Here is a 22454-nt window from a genome sequence, read left to right as displayed (position 1 = left end):
AAATACACTCACACACACAAACATTTTTCCGAGGAAATAGTGATATAATGATAACTAATATACATTATTTATAGAATACTCAACATTATTTTTCCATCAAAAAAAGCCACAGAAACAATCACTTGACAATTTTCTAAGCCGTTGATAAATGAGTTATTGAAAAAGATGATTATTATTCATTCTTCTAAATCCGTCATAATTTATCATAACTGATATTGTTATTATATCTATTATTCTCTTATAGACGTGTTTCCTCTATAACTACATTTATCGTCAATATATACATCAATATAAAGCCGAGAAGAAGAAATATAGTTATTTTCGTATGGGACCTTAGGGTGAGTCGTTACAATACCAACGCCTACCAATTACTACTACTACTATTAAAATTACTATTTACTCGTTCAAATGACAGGTCGTCTTAATTACACGTGACATGGATACTAGCCTAAATGAAGTAGTATGACACTTATAATGAGTCATTTTTAAGGTAATTTTTGTATAATTAAGGTAATTTTAATAATGAATTAAGGTTGAGTAGGTTTCTGAAGCTTTTGTTAGCCTATATTAATAGCTATTCTACATATACCTAGTAACTAATTTCTTGTTCACGTATTTAACCTATGTTAATTAACCTAGTAAAGCTAATTAGGTTAGACTATCGTAAGAAATTATGTAATTAAATAGTTATTATTTAATATTTCACATTAGAATAACTCAAATAGCTAGATACCTAGATTAGGCCTACTAGTAGCTACCTAACTATTTTAGGTTACTGATGTAAAATTGTCACGATTTGTAATTGCTTAATTTGTAACTTAAATTATAGGTATATTAAATTATAATCTATATTATATTTTCAATCTTGATTTAAATTTAAATGAGATCTTACGGTTGTTCCTATGAGGGTCCTAACCTATATGTCTTTCATACTTAGGCTACTTAGGTATTATAGGTACTAGGTAACGGTGAAAGCTGGTTTGGTCACCGGAGCTTAGTTTAAGTTTGCGACTGGCCACAGATGAGTGGGGGGAGACCCATTCGCTCGGTAAGCCTAAACGGTGTCCACTCTTTCCCCAGTCGCTTTGCCGTTTAGATGCATTCTGTATTGGTTGTCGTTAGTTAACCACTTTGTTAACCTGTGGGGTTAATACCATCAGTGTGCCTCATGCAGTGCACTGTAGGCATTACTGAATGTTCTTTACAGTGTCCGTTTGGCCTCTTATTTGCAACTCCTTTCATTCCTTTTACTGTAACTTTTCATATTCTTTTTCCTCCATCTTGTGATCCACCCTCTCCTAACAATTGCTTCATAGTGTAACTGCTTTGAGGTTTTCCTCCTGTTACATCTTTCAGACCTTTTAATTGTTAATTTCCCCTTCAGCACAGAATGACCATCATAGGTCCCAGCGCTTGGCCTTAATTTTATATTCCAGTTCCAATTCTAGCTACTTTGTTACCGAACTGCATCAGCTGAGCCAGCTTTCACAGAGGGTACCACATCTGTAAAAAATCTAAGGTTTGTAATACAGGCTGTCCCCGGGTTACGACGGGGGTTCCGTTCTTGAGACACGTCGTAAGCCAAAAATCGTCGTAAGCTGGAACATGGTCAAAAATCCTAAGAAAACCTTACTTTTAATGCTTTGGGTGCATTAAAAACTTTGTAAACTGCATTCCTATTGCATTTTTCATAAAAAAACCTTCAAATATTGATTATTTTGAATTTTTGGTGTCATATTTCTTGTGCTAGATGAGCGTTGTAGGTGCTGTAACCCTGGATCATGCGTCGTAACCTTGGAAATAATTTCTGATGAATATAATCGAAAAGTGCCTTAACCTTGGAACGTCGTAAGCCAAACCCGTCGTAACCCAGGGATTGCCTGTATAGGAAAAATACAGATTTTCCTGAATGTGCAATAGTATTACAGATGAAAATACATAAAATGAATACGTTTCAGTGTTAACTGCTGTCTAAAAGCAAGTATGCATAACTTAATGGAGAAGTAACTTCAGTTATTTAAGTTTTGAGAATAATTTGATATTATTAGTGATGCTATTTCTCGTATATTGTCATTTAAATGAACTTACGGTTTGCATTTTTATTCTTGAACTGTTTATATTGGTTTAAATGGTTTGCAGAGCCTTATCTTGGTTTGGGGTGGAAACTGCCATTATTATTATTATTATTATTGTTATGAGTGTGATTGCAGAATTCTATGGGTCTAAGAAAAAACTACAATATAAAACCAAGTTCCAATGAATGAATATGAAACTGGAGCTCCCAACTTTCACTAAGGTCCTCTTCAGCTGTACTAAACATCACTTTTACAACAGGAAGATGCCTTTTAGATTTGTGATACACATGGAAGACCCCGAGTCTGACAGTTTTCATTTCAGTTGCTCTTTTAAAATTATGTATTTTTACTTTTATTTCCTCGTAAACTTTTCATTTAATGTTTAGTATAGCTGAAGAGGACCTTAAGTGATGGTCTAAAGCTCCTGTCTTATATTTATTCACTTAAACTTGGCTTTATACAGAGGCTTTTTCTCATCCATTCAAGACAAATACAAAGAATATTGCTAATACTTCCAACGGTATTGTATAGCTGAGACTTTTCTCTTAAGAAAGCAGTCACATCTTTTGGCTTGGAAAATCTTTACAAGAAACATTTGTAGGATTGATTGTGCACAAGATTTATCTTAACTATTTTACAGATATGTGACATGTAACTGCTGTCAACCCTCATTTACAAGTTGTAAGTCTAATTAAAAGAGTTCTGAAGTGAATCAGCTATTAAGACTTTGTGTTAGCCCATCTCTTGGCATATTGAAGCCTACTGGATGTATGTTATCAGTACAGCTGTCAAGTTATTGGTTAGGTAAGCATTTTGAAATTAGTTATTATAGAAGCGCCTCAGTGGCGTGGTTAGTATGGTGTTGGCATACCACCTCAGTGGCCGCGAATTCGATTCTCGGGCATTCCACTGTTGTGTGAGAGGTGTGTATTTCTGGTTATAGATGTTCACTCATGACGTGGTATGGAAGTCACGTAAAGCCGTTGGCCCCGTTGCCGAATAACCACGGGCTCCATGCAACGTAAAAATACCATACAAACAAAAACAAAAGCAAACAAGTAATTATAGACAGTGTAAGTAATTATTATTTATTGAGACTTCTAAAAGAGATCAGTTATACATTCATAAGATGAGCAAATGAAAGCCTTATGTAAATAGCATCATGCTTGTATGTGAAGTGAGCCAATTGCAGGTTCCTAGACATTTGCCTGACAGATGTTTAATTTGACAGTGTTTTAGCTTTGCCACCTTTGGCCTGATAGACATTTCCCATCGCTGTATTTTCTACTTTTTGTTTACATTACATTTTCAATGATGTAATCAGGCCAAAGAGTTTGTTATTTAGAAACTGTACTGTTTAGTGTTTACCCTTTTTATGTATTTTCAGAATAATTATAATTAGGTATAGATAAAGAATTCATGCGTAAATGATAAAATCACTGTTCCTACAAGACTTAAACCTGTCTTTTATGTAGATTAATATCATTAAATGATAGCTTAATTGTTGAAGCTTGATGGTTGGCTAGTCAATTTATAGTGGATGAATGAGAGTTTAGGAATAAGAAACCATCCACTCACTTAATTAAGTTTCACTTTTCCTCCAGCCACTTAGTTAAACAGACTTCTTGGGTTCCTCACCAGCATGGCTGTTGTTGAAGCTGCAGAGTACTTCTTGGTTTGACTGGTTGATGACCTTGGCTTGTTTATATGAATTTGGTTGTAAAACTGGTGGTGCCTGATGATCCCCCACTAGTGGTCAGTGGAGTTGATCAGAGTGTGAATGTATGTTTGAGGTTCATGTCCTCTCTTAGCCCTGATTCTGCCTCTCGGCTACCTGTCTAGTGTCCAGTAGAAGAAGCATGGGTTCAGGTGGAGGAAGGCACTGTCTGTGTCTTTGAGGGGCATTACACCTCCATTCTCTCCAGCTTTTCTCCATGTCACTATCTATGATCCCCACTTCAACTGTTGTGATAGTGTGCACCTCTTTTCCCCGTGCACAGTGTGAGGTGGTTACATGTTGAGGTCACATGATGACTGAACTGCAACCCCATGGACCTATTCTGCCTTCATTTCGCTCTCCTCCTTGTCATCTTGGTCTGTGGACCGTAAGAATCATAGGAAGAGGACCCAGAAGTCTGCCTGCCTTAAGAAATCCCTTGTCTTCACATGGCTGTTGTTTTTCTTTGAAGAGGTATATCAGACCCCTTTTCCATTCATGGGAAAAAGTAAACTTTGTCAGGGCAGATGACTCAATCTGTGGTCCACTAGCTGCTCATTCTTAGTCACCTTATCAGTCTTCTAGGTCAAGCATCAACCTGTACTCTTCCCTTCCTGCTTGTACCTGTCTGGCGGTATGACAGATAGCCTGCATTCCCTTGGTTTCAGACTCTCCCAGTTCTTTGGAACCAACCTGGGAGGTCCATAGACATGCACGTGACAAATACCTTGTCCACAGTACTACTGAGACCACCCTAGAGGGTACCTCCCCCATGTACCATGATGTTTTGTACATGCAACTTCCCCGGCAGATATATACTTAGCTTATGTCTCTGACGTCCCGACAGAATTCAAAACTCGCGGCACACGCTACAGGTAGGTCAGGTGATCACCCTCTCCCGCCGCTGGGTGGCGGGAATAGGAACCATTCCCGTTTTCAGACCAGATTTTTTCTGTCGCCGGTGCTGACAACATCGTTGTTAGTTCTCCTGCACGGAATTCTGCTTGCTTTGCTAAGGATTGTTTGGTGAAGTATTCTTTCTTTGGCTTTGGTATACGCTGATTTGGACCGTTATTTGGATTTGCTTAGGATTCTTCATTATGGCTGATGTTGTGCCTGAAACTCGTTTTAGGGTTTGTGTGAAAGAAGGATGTAAGGTGAGACTGCCGAAAGCGGCGGTGGACCCTCACACTATTTGTGTTAAATGTAGGGGGAATGAATGCTCAGTTAGTAACACATGTGACGAATGTTTGAGTTTGACTGAAGTTCAATGGAAGAGTTTGACTGCGTATGTAAATAAGTTGGAGAAAGATAGAATTAGGAAAGCTGCTAAAGGTTCAAGTAGGTCCTGCTCTTTGGATCAGGACAATCTTTCTATTTCTAATGTAATTTCTCCTACTGCTAACGCAAGTTCAGCTCCTTCCCCCCGCAGCGAAATCGTAGATTCGTCTCGATCGGAGAAAGCTGCAATGGAAGCGTCGATCCGTAAATTGCAAAGGCAATTACGAGAAATGGAAGGTAAGAGTGAAGTGTGCAGTGAAGTGTACAGTGTCCCCAGTGTAGTGGAGGGGGCGTCTGACCGACTCCGCATTGCTCTAGGCCTAGACCTCTTTCAGACTCCCATGACCAAGGAGGAGGAATGTCGAAAGCCGCAAGGGGGATGTAGAGTATTCCCAACGGTCAGGCGTCCCATTCGGCAGGCCCTGTAGGCTCGTCCAGGCTGCCGTTGGACAGCTATAGACAAAGCGTCCTAGGAAGTGTTTGTCCGACTCGGATTCTACTTCTCCAAGACGCGGATGGAGCTCCGCGTCTAAGTCGCGCCCTCTGAAAGAGAGCCTGGAAGGGGGCGCCTGCAGGAGACGCATTAGACTCCAGTCCAGAGCCTTTTCCGGAGTATTCTCCCGCTCAGAAGAAGAGAGCGATGAAGTCTCCTGTTTCTTCTCTGGAAGGAATTCGTACTTCTACAAGAAGTTCTTGGTAGGATGCAGGAGCAGCTATCCTTGTTAGTAGGCTCGCTGTCTAAGGAGCCTTCTCGCAGGAAGGACGTCTCTCTTCCAGTAAAGAGCTCTCTTAAGAGACGGTCGTCAAGTCGGCGTTCGGACTCTGGTAGGCGTCTCTCTCCTGGAAGGCGCTACTCCCCAACAAGGCCGTTACGATACGCCTCTCCCTTTCGAGAACGATCTACTACTCCGACCAGAAGAGCTTCTTCTAGTAGGATCCCGCATTCGTCTAGACGCCCGAATAAGGGCGCAAGCCCCTCTCCTGACAAGGATAGTCGATCCTTTCGTAGGAGTAAAGAATGTTCTTCTCCTTATAGGCGTTGTCTGAGAGATACAAGCGCCTCTCCTTGCTATCTTAAGGAACAAGATAATCTCCGTTATTCACGGGGACGCAGAGAGAGAGAAGAAGAAGTCTCGCCCCCCAGACGTTCTCGGAGAGATTTAGCGTACTCTCCTAGCAGGCGCCATCGTGATGTTAGAAGGTATTCTTCAAACAGGCGTTTTACTCCTTCCAGACGCCCAGAACGGGACGCTAGCGCCTCTCCACGCAGACGCCAGGAGCCTGAAAAGAGCAGGATGGGTTCTCTACGCTCTACTCCTGTTAGGCTTTCCTTAGGAGTTACGAGTTTGCCTTCTTACGAGAACATTCGGAAGGAAGTAAACCCCTCTCCTGGCAGGAGCCAGGATGAGAGCAGACGTTTTTCTACCCCAAGGCGTGTAGCGCCTGATAGACGCTACCGATGGAACGCTAGCGCCTCTCCTCACAGGCGCCAAGAGCCTGGAAAAAGCCTGTTACGGGATTCTCGCCCTACTCCTTATAGAGTTTCCTGTAAAGATGCGAGCTCTTCCCCTCTCAGGCAGCAAGAACTTCCTGCCTCTACCAAACTTCCTTCGAAGGAAAAGAGCGCTTCTCCTTCTAGGACTCCTTCTCCGAAGAGGCATTCTTCTCCTAATGCTACCTTTGAAGAGGTATCTGAGGAGGAACTTCCTGTAGATGCGGTCGTCTCCGATTACAAGAGACTGGCAGCCCTGCTTCTTCAAGAGTTCGGTGACTCTCTTCGTCCTGCAGATCCTCCTTCGCCGGGATCACTGCTTTCAAGCACTAAACTTTCCAAGTCCTCTTCGTTCGTGAAAATGAATCCGACCCTTTCGATGAAGAAAGCCATCAAGAGCTTGGAGAACTGGCTCCTCTCTAAAAAAAGAAGCGGGCAAGACGGTTTTTTCCTGCCCTCCTTCGAAGTTGGCAGGTAAGCCAGGTGTCTGGTATGACACGAAAGAGCCAATGGGATTGGGCCTCCCTTCTTCAGCTGATGCTGATTTTTCAGCGTTAGTGGATTCGTCTAGAAGACGCTCTCTTCATTCGGCAAAGGCCTCATGGGGAATGTGCGAAATGGACCATTTACTTAAGGGTCTATTTCGCACACTTGAGGTCTTTAATTTTATGGATTGGGCCTTGGGAGCCCTTGCTAAGAGAGCACAGGATCCAGACTTTGTTTCGATGGAAGTTTTAACAAGTGTACTTTCTTGCCTGGATAAGGCCTTGATGGATGGATCTACGGAGGTGGCTTCTCTCTTTGGATCGGCAGTCCTTAAAAAGAGATCTGTCTACAGTTCTTTTTTGACGAAATCGGTGTCTCCTCTATAGAGATCCTCCCTGCTTTATTCGCCCCTGTCTAGTCACCTGTTTCCACAAGAGACAGTGAGGAGATATATCTAAGTCTTTATCCGGAAAGGCTACTCAGGATCTGCTTGCGCAGTCGGCGAAAAGACTAAAACCAGCAGTACCTTTGGCTAAAAGAGAGAAGCCTGCTTTTCAGCAACCCTTTCGAGGGAGAACGACGGCTAGACCCTCTCTTAGGAGTAGGAGACCGGTAAGAGAGGAAGATCAGCACGTAAGCCCTTCCCTAAACCACAATGAGAAAGTAGTCCTCCAGACTACAGTAGGAGCCAGACTGCTGAAGTTTGCGAAAGTCTGGGCTCAGAGAGGGGCGGACAACTGGTCCCTCTCTATCCTCGAGAGAGGATACCTTATCCCCTTCAGGGAGAAGCCTCCCTTAACAACAACTCCAAGGGAGTTAACAGCAAGATACCGAGATTCTTTAAAGAACCAGGCCCTGCTTCAACTAGTAGAAGAAATGATGGACAAAGAGGCGATAGAAAGGGTTCAATCTCCAGGGTTCTACAACCGTCTTTTTCTTGTACCAAAAGCATCAGGAGAGTGGAGACCAGTCCTGGACGTAAGTGCCCTGAATTGCTTCGTTGTAAAAACGAAGTTCACGATGGAGACGACTTCCTCCGTTCTTGCAGTGCTTCGTCCAGGGGATTGGATGGTGTCCCTGGACCTTCAGGATGCCTATTTTCATGTACCTATCCCATCCCTCGTCCAGGAGGTACCTAAGATTCAATGGTACAGGGCAAAGTTTTTCAATTTCGAGCCCTATGCTTCGGTCTTGCCACGGCCCTCAGGTGTTCAACGGGTCTTATGAGGAATGTCGCTCATTGGCTTCATATCGAAGGAGTAAGAATCTCGTTGTATCTCGACGATTGGCTGATCAGGGCCCAATCAAAAGATCGTTGTCTGGAGGACTTGAAATTAACACTGGATCTAGTTCAGTCCTTGGGACTGTTACTAAACCTCGGGAAGTCCAGATGAATCCCCAGCAAAGCATTGTCTATCTGGGGATTCTGATGGATTCTCGGGGTTTTTCGTGTGTATCCATCAAAGGAACGACAGGAGAGATGTTTACAGAAAGTGACGACCTTCCTAGAGAAAGAACAATGTTCCGCGAGGGAATGGATGAGTCTTCTGGGGACCCTTTCCTCGTTGGAACAGTTCGTTTCTCTAGGGAGGCTACACTTAAGACCCCTACAATTCTTCCTCAGAGAGAAATGGGGGATCAGAAGCACCAAGAGCTTTCGGACTCCTTTCAGCTCTCGAAAGAGCATAAAAAAGGACCTCAGTTGGTGGTTAGAGCCAAACAGATTGAATCAAGGGCTCTCCTTCAGTTGTCGAGCCCTCGCCTAGTGTTATTCACAGACGCCTCGGAAAAAGGAATGGGGAGCGACTCTAGGCTCGAGAGAAGTGTCAGGCACCTGGAATGGGGAACAGGTGTCCTGGCATATCAACAAGAAGGAACTGGCAGCAGTCCATCTAGCTCTCGTTTCACTTCGAACCTCAAGTATTGGGTTCCGTGTTGCAAGTGAATTCGGACAACACGACAGCTCTAGCCTATATAAGGAAACAGGGAGGGACTCACTCCTTCTCCCTGTTCGAGAAAGCAAAGGAGCTTCTTCTTTGGACCGAGGAACGGCGAATAACTCTTCTAACCAGGTTCATCCAGGGGGAGAAGAACGTGAGAGCAGATCTTCTGAGCAGAAGAGATCAGGTCCTTTCCACGGAATGGACTCTGCATTCAGAAGTGTGCGACGAGATTTGGGACCTCTGGGGGAGACCCAATATCGACCTGTTCGCAACGAATTGGAATGCGAGGTTGGAGAACTACTGCTCTCCGATTTCAGATCCAAAGGCAGTTGCAGTGGACGGTCTCCTTCTGGATTGGAAGGGGATCGACGGGTACGCTTTTCCTCCTTTCAAGATAATAGGAGAGGTGGTAAGGAAGTTCGTTTCGACGGAGGGAACCAAACTGACCCTCATCGCCCCATTCTGGCCAGCCCAAGAATGGTACACAGAGGTTACTAGGAATGGATGATAGATTTCCCGAGGGCCCTTCCACTGCGGAAGGATCTTCTCAGACAGCCCCACTTCGACAGATACCACAAAAACCTCCCGCTCTCAGTCTGACTGCCTTCAGACTGTCGAAGGACTCGTCAGAGCGAGGGGGTTTTCACGCAAGGCTGCAAAGGCAATTGCTAGAGCCAGAAGACCTTCAACTCTTCGCGTGTACCAGTCGAAGTGGGAGGTGTTCCGAAGATGGGCCAAGTCCCAGAAAGTATCCTCTTCCAGTACCTCTGTAAATGAAATAGCGGATTTTCTCCTTTATTTGAGGGAGAAATGCAATCTGGCCGTTACCACAATAAGGGGATATAAAAGCATGCTCTCATCTGTTTTTAGACATAGAGGCCTTAATATCGGAAGACAAGGATCTGCATGACTTGTTAAGGTCCTTTGAAACCTCGAAGGCCAAGACTATAAGACCACCTAGTTGGAACCTGGATGTGGTCCTTAGATATTTAATGTCCGAGAAATTCGAACCTCCTCAAAATTCCTCATTCAGAGACTTGACTAGAAAGTCTCCTCTTTCTCTTTGCACTAGCCTCTGCTAAGAGAGTTAGTGAACTTCAGGCTTTAGAAGGAACTGTGGGCTTTAAGGAAGATTCTGCAGTATGCTCCTTTAATCCCCTGTTTTTAGCAAAAGAACGAAAATCCTTCTAAACCATGGCCAAGGACTTTTGAGATTAAGGGACTGTCCTCTTTGGTAGGGAGAGACTTAGAGAGGACATTGTGCCCAGTCAGGATCCTCAAGTTCTACCTAGAGAGGAAGAAGCTACTTGGTGGAAATGTAGATAGCCTTTGGCGGTGTTCCGTAAGAAATCCTAAGAGGATGATTTCTAAGAATGCTCAAGCGTATTTTATTAAAGACGTTATCAAAGAAGCGCATGCTTCCTGTGAAGAGGAACATTTAAGGCTTCTAAGAGTCAAAGCACATGAGGTCAGAGCTGTAGCTACCTCTTTAGCGTATCATAGGAATATGTCGATACAGACTCTTGTCGAATCCACCTATTGGAGGTGCAATTCGGTTTTTGACATCAAATTACTTAAGAGACGTGCGAGTCACTTATGACAAGTGCTTCTCTCTCAGACCGTTCGTGTCTGCGGATTCGTTGCTGGGGCAAGGAGCTGAAAACCTAATCCTTTATAGTTAGTTAAGTTAGTATTTTTAAACGTTTTTTGGTGTTGTGTTTTTATGGTCGATTGGAAGGAGTCTTGGAATGCTCCTTTCAAATCGTAGTGTTAACAAATGTAGTGTGGTCAGGTGGTCGGGATTGGTTTTTCGTGCTCCTTGTTAGTGATTTGGACCTAGGCTCTGTCATGTAGAAGGGTTAGTCCCCGTTGATACGACAAAGGTGAAGGCTCTACCATGTAAGTGGGCCAGCCCCCATTGGTATGATCCAAGACAAGGCTCTGTCAAGTAAGCGGGCTCGCCCCCATTGACACGATCCAGAAGAGCTATCAGTGTCAGGTCTCATCCCCACTGAAACTCTTCAGGCAAGCAGACTCATAGACAGTAATCATGAGTCTTCTGCCCAATAAGGTAGGAACCAAGGTTTTAATAAATTTATATATATGACCTACAACAGATGTTGTTTCCCTGTTTTTATTGTTATTTATATTGAGTGACTATCTCTTACCCGCCACCAAGGGTGTCAATCAACTAAGTATATATCTGCCGGGGAAGTTGCATGTACAAAAATGATATTGTTAGTATACAATAAAGTTTTGTACATACTTACCCGGCAGATATATACGATGAATGGCCCACCCATCCTCCCCTCAGGAGATAGGCGTAAGAGAAAAATCTGGTCTGAAAACGGGAATGGTTCCTATTCCCGCCACCCAGCGGCGGGAGAGGGTGATCACCTGACCTACCTGTAGCGTGTGCCGCGAGTTTTGAATTCTGTCGGGACGTCAGAGACATAAGCTAAGTATATATCTGCCGGGTAAGTATGTACAAAACTTTATTGTATACTAACAATATCATATTGCCATGCATGAGACTGACTCTGCAGGCTAAGTACTGATTTGGAATGTCCCAGTTTTGGTTAATTCCAGCACAGGCATGGTACTGCCTGTGCCTTTTGCTTAAGCCAAGGACAAAGGTCTAGATGGATGCCCTCTGCAAGAAATCAGTCAGGCTACTTGTGGCCATAGTCACTTATAGACGTTCTTTTGCTGATAATTAGGATATGGTTGAAACTAACATAACAGGGCCTCTAACATCCTTAGAAAGCTAGTCCCTCATGCTCACTTTTCTTTGAGGTCTGCGCAGCTACAACTCACTATAGTATTAAATGGTCCAGAGGACCATTTGATATTGTCAAAAGGGGTCTTGTCAGATCTCAAGTGGTGGCAAGACTTAGTCATTGCTTGGAAGTAGGTTTTACCAGTAACTTTCTCCTTGGATTCATTTGTGGAAGCAAAGAGGTATTTTCCAAGGTTGGTAAAAGTGAGGGGAAATATATATTCATGCAATTTAATTTACCTGCAAGTGATATAAATTCACTAGGAGAAAAGGAAGCTGAATATTTAAGACATTTTCACACTTAAGTAAAGCCTTTTTGTTGCAGGTGTTTTGGAAACATTCTCTAGAAATGAGCTCACAGATCATATGCGGATTCATAGTGGAGCGAAGCCGTTTAGTAAATGCGTAAAATTTAGGACAGATTTTTGTGAGAAAATAATCTTACAAACCTCTTCTCTCCAAATCATATTCCTTACAATATCAGTCATGGTATATTGCTTGGCAATGGGGTTTTTATGGCCACACGCCCTTGCTGTCATCAACCACAGTTATTGGCGGTGGGTCTAGCCTTTGACTAAAATTCCACAGTTATTGGTGATGGCTCTAGCCTTTTACTCAAAAGTAAGACTGCAAGGCAGCAGGTGTCCTTTTAGTTGCCTTTTATGACATGCAGGACCTAAGGTGATAGTATTCTTACACCCTTACCACAAGGTCGTTCCATTAAATCCCCTGTTATCCAGTTCTATCAAGAGAAGAGTACAAGATTATGCTGTGGCCACAGCCATCGTGTTAAAGCAAGTGAATGTAGAGTGTCACAGGTACAAAAACCCTACTAACTCAGGAATATCAATTTACCTTCCTCTATATTCATCATTGCCTCTTGGTAACTAACACATGCATTTCCTCTTCATCTGAGTCACTTCATAGTCCTAAAGCCATCCTTACAGACTATCACCACTTGCTTCATTGCTTTTGGTGCAGTTTCCAGCCTAGATTGAATGAACCTACAACTGCTTGTGAGTCAGTAATATGACCAGCCTTGCTCCTGTACTTGAATATGTGATGGCATACACCTGATCATTGGGGAACTCCCTTCCAATACACATGCCTTTGCCTAGGTACTAGGTATTTACTTTTCGTATATTTATTTTACTTAATTTTAGGCTCTTTCTTTCTCACCTGTAACACCTGCACCCTTTAGGTGGGTAGAGCTTTCAGTGCACCTCATGGGGTGCAGTGTAGATACTACATAAAGTTCTTTACAGCATCCTTTTGGCCCCTATCTGCAACCCCTTCCATTCCTTTTGCTATACCTCTGTTCATATTCTCTTTCTTCCATCTTATCTTCCACCCTCTTCTAACAATTGTTTCATAGTGCAACTGTGAGGTTTGTTTCCCTCCTGTTACTCTCAGAGTCCCTTTCAGTACTGAATGGCCCCATTTTACATTGCATTCCATTCCCATATCACCTGCAAGACGTATATATCTCTATGAGGTCTTAGTTAAGCCTCCAAATACCAGTAGTACTTGTAGAAGGTCATTATTGATATCCACAGTATTTGAAATTGTTTATGATAGGAATGTATTGTGATTCTGTAACAGGAATGAGGTGAGGTGAAAGCTAGTATAATTCGTTACTTTCTCTTAATTTATCATTTGGACTTCTGTACCTATCAGCTGCAATATTACGATTATTATTTGTTCTGGTGCCATTTAAGATGTCATACATTTTTACATAAACTCCCAAAATTTAATGTCAAGTTTAGGTACAGGTTAGTTTTGGCTAGGAACTATTTGGAATTATTGATAGCAGTAAGGTTTCTAGAAAATATTCATGGTTCCAAGATCGGTACATTTTCAAAGTACATTTAGTATTGTAATCATATCACTTACTTATCACTTACTTGGGAGATTTCTGATCTACTTAGTTTTTGTCATGGATAACATTAAGTTTCTTTTTTATCGTTATACCTTGTTGCATATACAAAATTAAGGAACATTAATTTTTGTTCTTTTAATTTCATTACTAAGTCTTCGGCAAAACAATTCAACACCTTAAAACCACTTATCCTCTAAAATATAATGTCTATTTAACATGTTTTAAAAAAAAAATTTGCTGCTTTCATGCACCCCTACATATTTGAATCTGAACAAATTCTTTTAACTAAGTGAATGCACCAGTGACAGCCAGACGCATAACGCCATATAAACAGGTTATCTGGCAGTTGTTAATAGCAATTTTTTTTTGTTTCAATTACAGCCAGTTATTAATCCTCCCCTTCAGAAGAGTGTTATGTATTCCTTTACTACTTTCCCGTTTTATATGAGTGACTACTACAGTTAAGCTAACACGACATCTTGTACCGTAACTGATTCAGTTATGGAGTTCCGAGTTGAAAAGATAAAGATTTTTACAGCATGGACAAATGCTGGGGAGCTAGGTTGTCACTTCAAACGTAGTAAGGAGATTGGAAAGATGTACTTTAACAGACCTTAAAAGATCTAGATATCGACATATCTGATGAAATATTGGACAATGTCAAGAAACCCCTCTGTACATCGAAGATTTCTAATTCAAGAGGCAAAATATCTGGACACAGGTTTTGTATTCACTTCAACAGACCCTGAGGCAAACCTTTGAAGATTATCAGGGACGACACGTCGGAGGACGTGAGAGAAAATCCTGTGATGAAGTGAATGAACGCTCAAGAAGACAGCTAATGATGGATATGGCAAAGCAACATGAATCAGGAAAGCTTGTAATGGCAGCATTGCAAAGCTCTCACTTGGAACAAGATCCCATTTTGGCATCTGTTTTAAAGGTTACCATTACATCTCCCACTCAAGCTATGAAAATACTACATCGAGTCATTGAAATGACATCTAAATCATGCGGTACCCTGAAGTGTTTATCAGATGATGATGCTCTTCCACTTTATGTTGCAGCAGATCTTACAAGACATAGTTACCTGGCAGTCAGAAATTTAGCAAGCAAAACTTCACAGTGCAAGCTATTTCCTTCTTATGAGAAACTCAGGCTTGCAGAATCAAAGTGTTCCCAAAAATTGAATCAATGAATTTACCAAGACTAGTGCTGAGGTTACTTTGCCAGCAGCTCTTGACCACACATGTAAGAGGCTAGTTGAAGCTCACGTTGACAAGACTGAAGGTATGCTAAAAAATCAACCATCTGGTAGCACAGTCAGTGGAAGGAAAGCTTATTTGTTAATGGGGATTTGATGGACCTCCAGGAAAGTCTCCTTACATGAAAAGATACCAGAAAAGCCCACCAGAAATGTGAAGGAAACTTATTCTGTGTTACCCTTGTCCCCCCTTCCAGTTAACAGTAAATTTAACAGATGACCTGGACAAACTCTAAACCGTCCTCACCTCGGTTTTATCGCACTCTCAAAATTCAATACCCTCATAACCAATAGTATTGAAATCGAAGAAAGAAAAATACTTGTAATTTATCTAGAGTTGCAATTGAATATAATAGATGGAAGAGGTGCTAATACAAATACGTCCAATTCAATGGTATGCAGTATAAGTGGGGCGAAACCAATGCAGAAGAATGATATTGAAACTTTACATCCAGTTAACTATGATGCTTACAAGTATGGTTTGTCAGCATTACAGCCTTGGGGTTGTGTATTTGAGTGTGTTGTTCAAATTGGATATCGCTTGACGATGAAGGGTAGCTCCATCAGTGCACCTCACGAAGTGCCCTGTAGGTACTACTAAAGGTTCTTTTGCAGCGTCCCAGCAGCTCCTAGCTGCAACGCCCTATCATTCCTTTTACTGTACCTCCATTTATCTTACCTTTTTTCCATCTTGCTATCCACTTTCGCCTAACAAATATTTCATAGTGCAAATGAGGTTCTCCTCCTGTGACACCTACCTACTCTCAAATTCCTTTCCAGCACTGAATAACCTCTTAGGTCCCAGTGCTTGGCCTAAACTCTGTATACCATTCCATTTCAAATGGAATAATAAAAAAAAATTGAATGGGGTTTATTGTGTACCAACCAAAAAAAGGATCTGGTACAAGCAATGATGGCAGTAGCTACTGCCTCAGCTGATCCTTATATATGTCAAAGAAACAGCCAAAATGTTCTTTGATTTATATACGTAGTTGGTTTTACTTAATGGAGTAGAATTCTACAAAATCAATACTTATCAACTTGTTAAAAATGAAGCATTGTGTTGCATTGTCTATCACCTTAATGTATCAGTCCCGCACAGTAAAAGAAAAAGAACAAATTTCAAAAGTATTTAATTAAAGATATACCTATCTTTAGGCTACAATAAAAAGAAACAATATGACCTAATTTCCAAAAGGAGATAGGTTAAGTTTATCTCTGTTTTTGTTGTCAACCTAAATGAAAATGACATATTTATATTCGTCACACACAAATCATATATATATATATATATATATATATATATATATATATATATATATATATATATATATATATATATATATATATATATATATATATATATAATATATATATATATATATATATATATATATATATATATATATATATATATATATATATGTGTGTGTGTGTGTGTGTGTGTGTGTGTGTGTGTATTTACGTGGATGTACTATGTAGACCATTTAGATAAGCATTTATCGCCTGAAATAATTTTGGCCAATTTTTCACTCTTCTGAACCAACTGTGAATTGGTAAGAAATATATATATATATATATATATATATATATTATATATATATATATATATATAGATATATATATATATATATATATATGAGAAAGTAATTTGAGAACTAAGGTAGATTGGTGAAAGGTGAAGTGGACGCAAGTATATAAAGAGGTAGATAGATAAATAGACAGACGGTTAAATATAACAATATTAAGAGTTGCATAGTAAGTAAAATCACGTCACCTTTTATTCAAAAAGATTGAAATTAGCCCGACATGAAGAGAGACAATACTAAAATATCCAGGTGAATAATTTCTCTGAAATATTAAACAATTATTTTTTTGTGAATGATCGAGATTTAGATAATTATTTAGACTTTAATTAAATCATAAAATATCGACGTAATTCTGAGTGGTCTTTGAAAACCGTATATAATTCGCCAAGTGAGAGGAAGTACATATTTTCCAGCGGGAACACAGAAGCTGACGGAAATTAAACGGACGCAAATGATTAATATATAAAGTCATTTTTAGACATAATACATATTTTTAAAAGACATTTTTATCGAAAGTATTGGTCTAAATGTGACGTCTGACTTTTAATGGCGGCGACGTAACGTCACGCAGAGAGGGTCTACCGCAGATTGTTTACATGACGGATACTATTGAAATTTAGGGTATTAAGGTAATAAGTCTTAACTGTTACGGTGTCACGTGGCGTATATTGCGTATATTACGGCGGGAAATAGTATATTGGGGGCGTCACGCGTATATGACACGGGTGGGGGAGAGAAAGAGAAAGAGAGAGAGAGAGTGTGTGTGAGAAAGAGAGAGAGAGAGATTTCTCGGCCCCATCTCCCAATCAGCTGTTACTCGAGGGCCGAACATTTTCTCCAAAACCCCCCCCTCCACCCCCCTCCCCCCTCGCACCTCGCCCCCCCTTTGAAGCGTCCTCGTCGTTTCCCAACGAATAAAACACACGGAGAGTCGTGTCTTCATCTCCTCTGGGACATATTTGAATCAAATGTCATGTTTCGTGTCATGAGGTTTTTCAGGGGGTTTAGCTAACCTCGTGGGAGGGGGGAGGTCCTAACCCCCCGAAGGGAAAGTAGGGTGGGTGTCACAAGGTTTTTTTGGGGGAGGTTCAGAACTCTATAATAATTCACAAAAATGCCTTTTTTAACTTAGGATTTCAATATGGTCAGGAAACTCATTTTACAGCCCTGACCCCAAAGGGAGAATCGGGTCACGGTGAGGTCTCAAGATGGTGTTGTTTTGGGGTCAGATTTTAGCAATAATTAACTTTTTGTGGTTTTACCGACCTTAAATATTTAATAAAGTCTGGAAAACTCATTTTACTCAGGCTACGACTGATTAGGCTAACCCGTTTGTCGTATACAGACTGGATTTGATCTATTACTATTTGGATATGATTAAACTTATTAGAGACGAATTTCAACTTTATACGTTAAAACACCATTGCTTTACCTTAAAACTGGTTTGCAATGTTGCACTGGCTTTATTTGGGAAGCATACCAAACTTGGTGAAATTGTAGGCTAGTACTGCGGCCTGCCAGCTCGGCAACTACCGGTTTAAATTTACATGCAAATTGGGCGCCGTGTTTATTACAAGTCTCTCGGATGAATAAAAAAATATAGATGACTAAATATCATAAACATTAACATAAAAGATGTTAAATACTATATCGTTCGGTGACTGGCGGGAATTTGTCCGCCAGTAGTAATCTTTAATTCTACCCTAAAATCATTGAAAAATTTACCATTGCTCTGATATTTACCTTTTTCACATCAGCAATGTTCATGCGTGCGGGACTGGCACTGAATGTGGCATTCGTTCAAGCGAGCCGTGTATTAAAGTAAAAATTAATGTTAAAATGCATAAATTGTACGAGATGGTGTAAGTCTGACATAAATCATGGTGAATGCAAAAGATTATAAAGCATTTGATGAGAAGTTGATGAGGATTAGAAAGAAAACTGATGTTATTAGTAATGATATTTTGTGATTGTGAATAAAATGTGATTTTACAAAACTAATAGAGGATGGGAAATGAAACTAAAGTAAATGGAGATAGGAATGAATGCTCAAGTCTGTGTGGACAGATTACTATGTCGATTACCATTTAAGTTGTTCATTCCAGTAAAAGATTTTTTATTAGTACTTAGAGCTTTTCAAAAATGTGTTCCAAGTAGTTTTTGAGATTTTATTAAGAATATCAACATTTTCAACATCAAAAATAAGATTAGTGGTGTTTACAGGACATAATCTATTTTAAGTCTATGAATTCTCTTTTGAGGTTTGACCTTGTAGAGCACCTTTTTTAGGTCACAGGTAAAGGCAAACTCACAGTATTAACCAGGCTTAGCTTAGCCTACCCAAGCTTGATCTACTTGTGGGAATGTTTTTATGATGACAATTAGGCTAGGCTTTGGCCATAACTTTCTCAGGTGATTTAAATGAAAGTGTGTGAGAATATAGTCAGATAGATTTGTATAAAGTTAATGGGTTAGGATACTTATTGAAATGCACATCTGTGGTGTTCAAAATATATCTTTTGCTTGGAACTTGAATGAATACTTTCTAAATGCTTGCCTCACTCTTATGCAAAATCCATTCAGAGGTGTGTAACACCTTTCTTATAAATGGAGTAGTTTCTGTACTGTAAAATAATTTGTAGACGTGTGTCCTCAATCTTTTGCTCAGCTGTCACAAAAAACCAAGCACAGTTTGTCTGGACATACTGGCAAAAATATATTGACCAATTCACTGGTAATGGATTGTAATTAATCAATCCTTTATAGATTATACTTATGGCAATTACAAAAGCTAACAAAGTTTCTGAACTAATCTGGGCGTATCCAAAAGAAAATATTTTATGTACACTGGGGCTCCAATGACCTTGGTGTCTCTGTGTGCCATTGGCGAATCTCTCTACTCGTCACATAGGCTAGTACAGTTTACTGTAAAATTTTTAGATGCAGTCTGACCACACATTTCATTGTTGTTATTGTCTAAGTGAAGGTTAGGGTTGACACTGACGGCAAACATGTCTCTGGCCTTTTGTGGCATACGTGTTTGACTACCACACTTCGGGGTGATTTGTCCCTGCGGACTGACGTACAACTTTCTCCGAGAGAGACACTGCTCGGAATACACCCACTGTACAATGTATGTGTATGCTATAATATCAGGTTTCATTAACCAGATTTTGCTGTTTTATCTATTTTCATTTTATATTTCACAAGTACTGTGCATAGCTATAGAACATAGTATGTATTGCAAAATAGGAGAGAAATGTTATTACAGTAGTTCTTAACAGTGTTTTTCTCCCCAGGCTGACATAATGTCGTTAAAGCCTCGTGCGGTGAATTTTGACGAAGTCTGGGGAGGACTACTTGAAACGGTGCAGCAGGTAGTGACGATGGAGACCATCAAACGTAGTATCTGGAACGAGAGGTTCTCCGACGTTTATTCCCTCTGCGTAGCCTTTCCCGAACCCCTGGCCGAACGCCTGTACACGGAAACTAAGAAACTCCTGGAAAATCACGTGAGAGAGCTCTATTCAGAGGTGAGTTGTGCTGTTTTTCATATTATTGCTTTTAACAGGAGAGTTTTTATGCAGTTCAGGGACACTTCAATGTACTAATGGATTTCTGTATTTATCAGCTGCATTACGACGTTTATTTTTTGGCTCAGCTAGCTAAATTTTAGATGTGATGCATTTCTAAATATCTTAATTTGAATATTAATATTGCAAAGCACAGGTTGGTTTAAGTTAGGAATTATGTGGAATTTGCTGCTAGTTGTAAGGTTTCTAGGAAATATTCAAAGGCACTCATTTAGCAAAGGCGGAGAAACATGGATCAGCATCACGATTGGGCAAGACAAAAGAAGATGAAGGCATTTGGCAGTCCTAAGATGGCATCGTCCCCTTTCTCTTGCACTGACCCTTTTCATAAAAGTTTCTCCATCATTCCACTAACTAAAATCGACATACAGAATGATGTTAAAAATCTCGGACAAGGAAACCCACTGATACCCGGACATTTCCTCTGCTTCGTGCGAGATCCCGAAGAAACCTTGTATGGTGAAGTAAAATGATCCATGATATCCAATACCGTACAAACTCACAGGAATCACATGCACTGAAACAGAAAGGAAAGAAAAAGCATGCAAACTGAAATGCCTATAAAAGGAATGAGTGCGAACATATCCTCTCTTAAAGGCAGTAAAAAAGCAACTGATGTGATCACCAGATGCCGAAGGCATTGTGGGAGATCCCACAGACCTTGTGATCAGGCGGTGCCAATAGTTCCTTGCGAATACAATTTTTTTTAAATTAAATTTACCAGTTTTCCAGCTGGCACTAGAAGATTTATCCTAAGGGTAAAGACCTCAGGTGTGTTAGCTATGAGAAATACAAATTGATTTGTTCCGATATGTAATACAAACCATCAGTCCTTTAACAATAGGAATGCAATCAGCTGGAACCGGTCGTAAGCTTTGAACAAGGAGGTTCGATAGTTAACTGCTTGTCCGGCAGTCGGGTGTCCCGGCCGACTGGGAGGTGAAGCTTCACTTGTTTTTGCTTTCGGCCGCCATTGGTGTCAGACGTGTTGTTCGCTGCTCTGCCCGCTTCTGTCGTATGCTGAGGATTTACTTCATTATCGTGAAGCATATTTTCTTTACTTTCTCTTATTCTGAGTGCTTGAGTGAAAATTATGTGAGTACTTAGTATATTTTTGTTGTTATTGCTCGTGGTGATTGATTATGGATTCCCGCGAGCCAGAGAGACCCCCCTTCCCCCCCGTCATCTGCAGATTGTGCCCTGGCGTGGAGGGCCGTAAGTGTGGGGCCTTCAGATTATTATTTGAGGTTGATCCTCATGAATTGTGTGCTCGGTGTCGAGGGCATGAGTGCTCTCGTACCGAGACTTGTGATATTTGTATGTTTTAATATTAATATAATAATAATATCCTTTATTTCGGTTCAGGGCCATATACAATGAATATACAAAATACACAGTAACATACACAATCTAGATATGTGAGTCATCATGATAGGAAAAATGAGTAATCGGCATTTATCTACAAAATAGCTGAGGTAGCATAAAAGATAGTAATCATAATACTGGTAATAGTAATAATATTGGTGAGAAAAAAAATGCATTGAGAGTTATAACAGTTAGTGCACAGATTATATAACTTAAATTTCAACTAGAGACCTTAGGTGGTTACAGTAGTCAGGTCCAGAGGGCTAAATACATAAATTGCATGTATAAAAAGAAAAAATTTAACTTGATAGTAATCACAGAAATAATGAAAAAATAAAATATCAGCAATAAATATAATAATGACAAAATCTGCAGATGACATCTTGCTAATATAGAGATTAAGTCCTTTAGGGGACAAAGGCCTCATTTTCCCATCTTTCCCACAATTTAGATCTTCTTGCTTCACTCCTTAGGATGCTTTGTATGAGCGAGTTGCCGCTGTTTCTCACTCAGGTTACCAGGCTGGACATTGTTCGCCTTACAATGATTTTTAAATTGTCCAGGTGGTTTTCAATGAACATCTGTGTGGCGGAGTGGTAGCGTGGAGTGCTTTTGAGGCGTCTCAGAATGTCATTGTGCACAACAGTGATACGTCTCATGGTCTCTCGGGTATAGTTCGTCCAGAGGGAACACCCATAGATACTGTAGCAGTACGAGCGGAAGAGCAGCAGTTTCACGTCTCGGTAACAGAAGGCAAACCTCCTTGCAATCATGTTGCCAGTTGCACATAGTTTATGACGCCTCTGTTCAACGTCTGCCGTATCTTTTAGGTCGTCGGTAATAATGTGACCCAAATACGGAAATTCGCGCACAAATTCCAGCCGATGGTTTCCGAGGAAAATTTGTGGTTCTGCAATATGCTTAAGCGATCTTGGGAGCAGCGACATGCACTGGGTCTTGGTTTCGTTGTAGATTATATCAAATTCCTCTG

At 40.6% G+C, this 22454-nt stretch overlaps 1 protein-coding gene across 4 annotated transcripts in view; it reads left to right on the top strand.

The window, feature by feature from the left end:
- The first annotated feature begins 376 nt into the window (after positions 1 to 376).
- Positions 377 to 22454, top strand: part of LOC135204913 (cullin-2-like) — an 80906-nt gene continuing 58828 nt past the window's right edge. The window contains exons 1-3 of one of the 4 annotated variants that reach the window (XM_064235170.1): positions 377 to 490; positions 2716 to 2879; positions 19805 to 20038. In XM_064235170.1, the coding sequence (XP_064091240.1) occupies positions 19814 to 20038 (225 nt within the window). In that variant the 5' untranslated portion in view covers positions 377 to 490; positions 2716 to 2879; positions 19805 to 19813. Of the gene's footprint in view, positions 491 to 2715; positions 2880 to 16996; positions 17135 to 19478; positions 19639 to 19804; positions 20039 to 22454 lie in introns of those variants that run through there. The other 3 variants (XM_064235172.1, XM_064235169.1, XM_064235171.1) reach the window with 3 other exon arrangements.

Source organism: Macrobrachium nipponense, chromosome 47, assembly GCF_015104395.2.
Source record: "Macrobrachium nipponense isolate FS-2020 chromosome 47, ASM1510439v2, whole genome shotgun sequence".
In the NCBI taxonomy this organism is placed as follows: domain Eukaryota; kingdom Metazoa; phylum Arthropoda; class Malacostraca; order Decapoda; family Palaemonidae; genus Macrobrachium; species Macrobrachium nipponense.
Note: the sequence above shows the minus strand (reverse complement) of the source record. Positions and strands in the feature narration are given on the sequence as shown.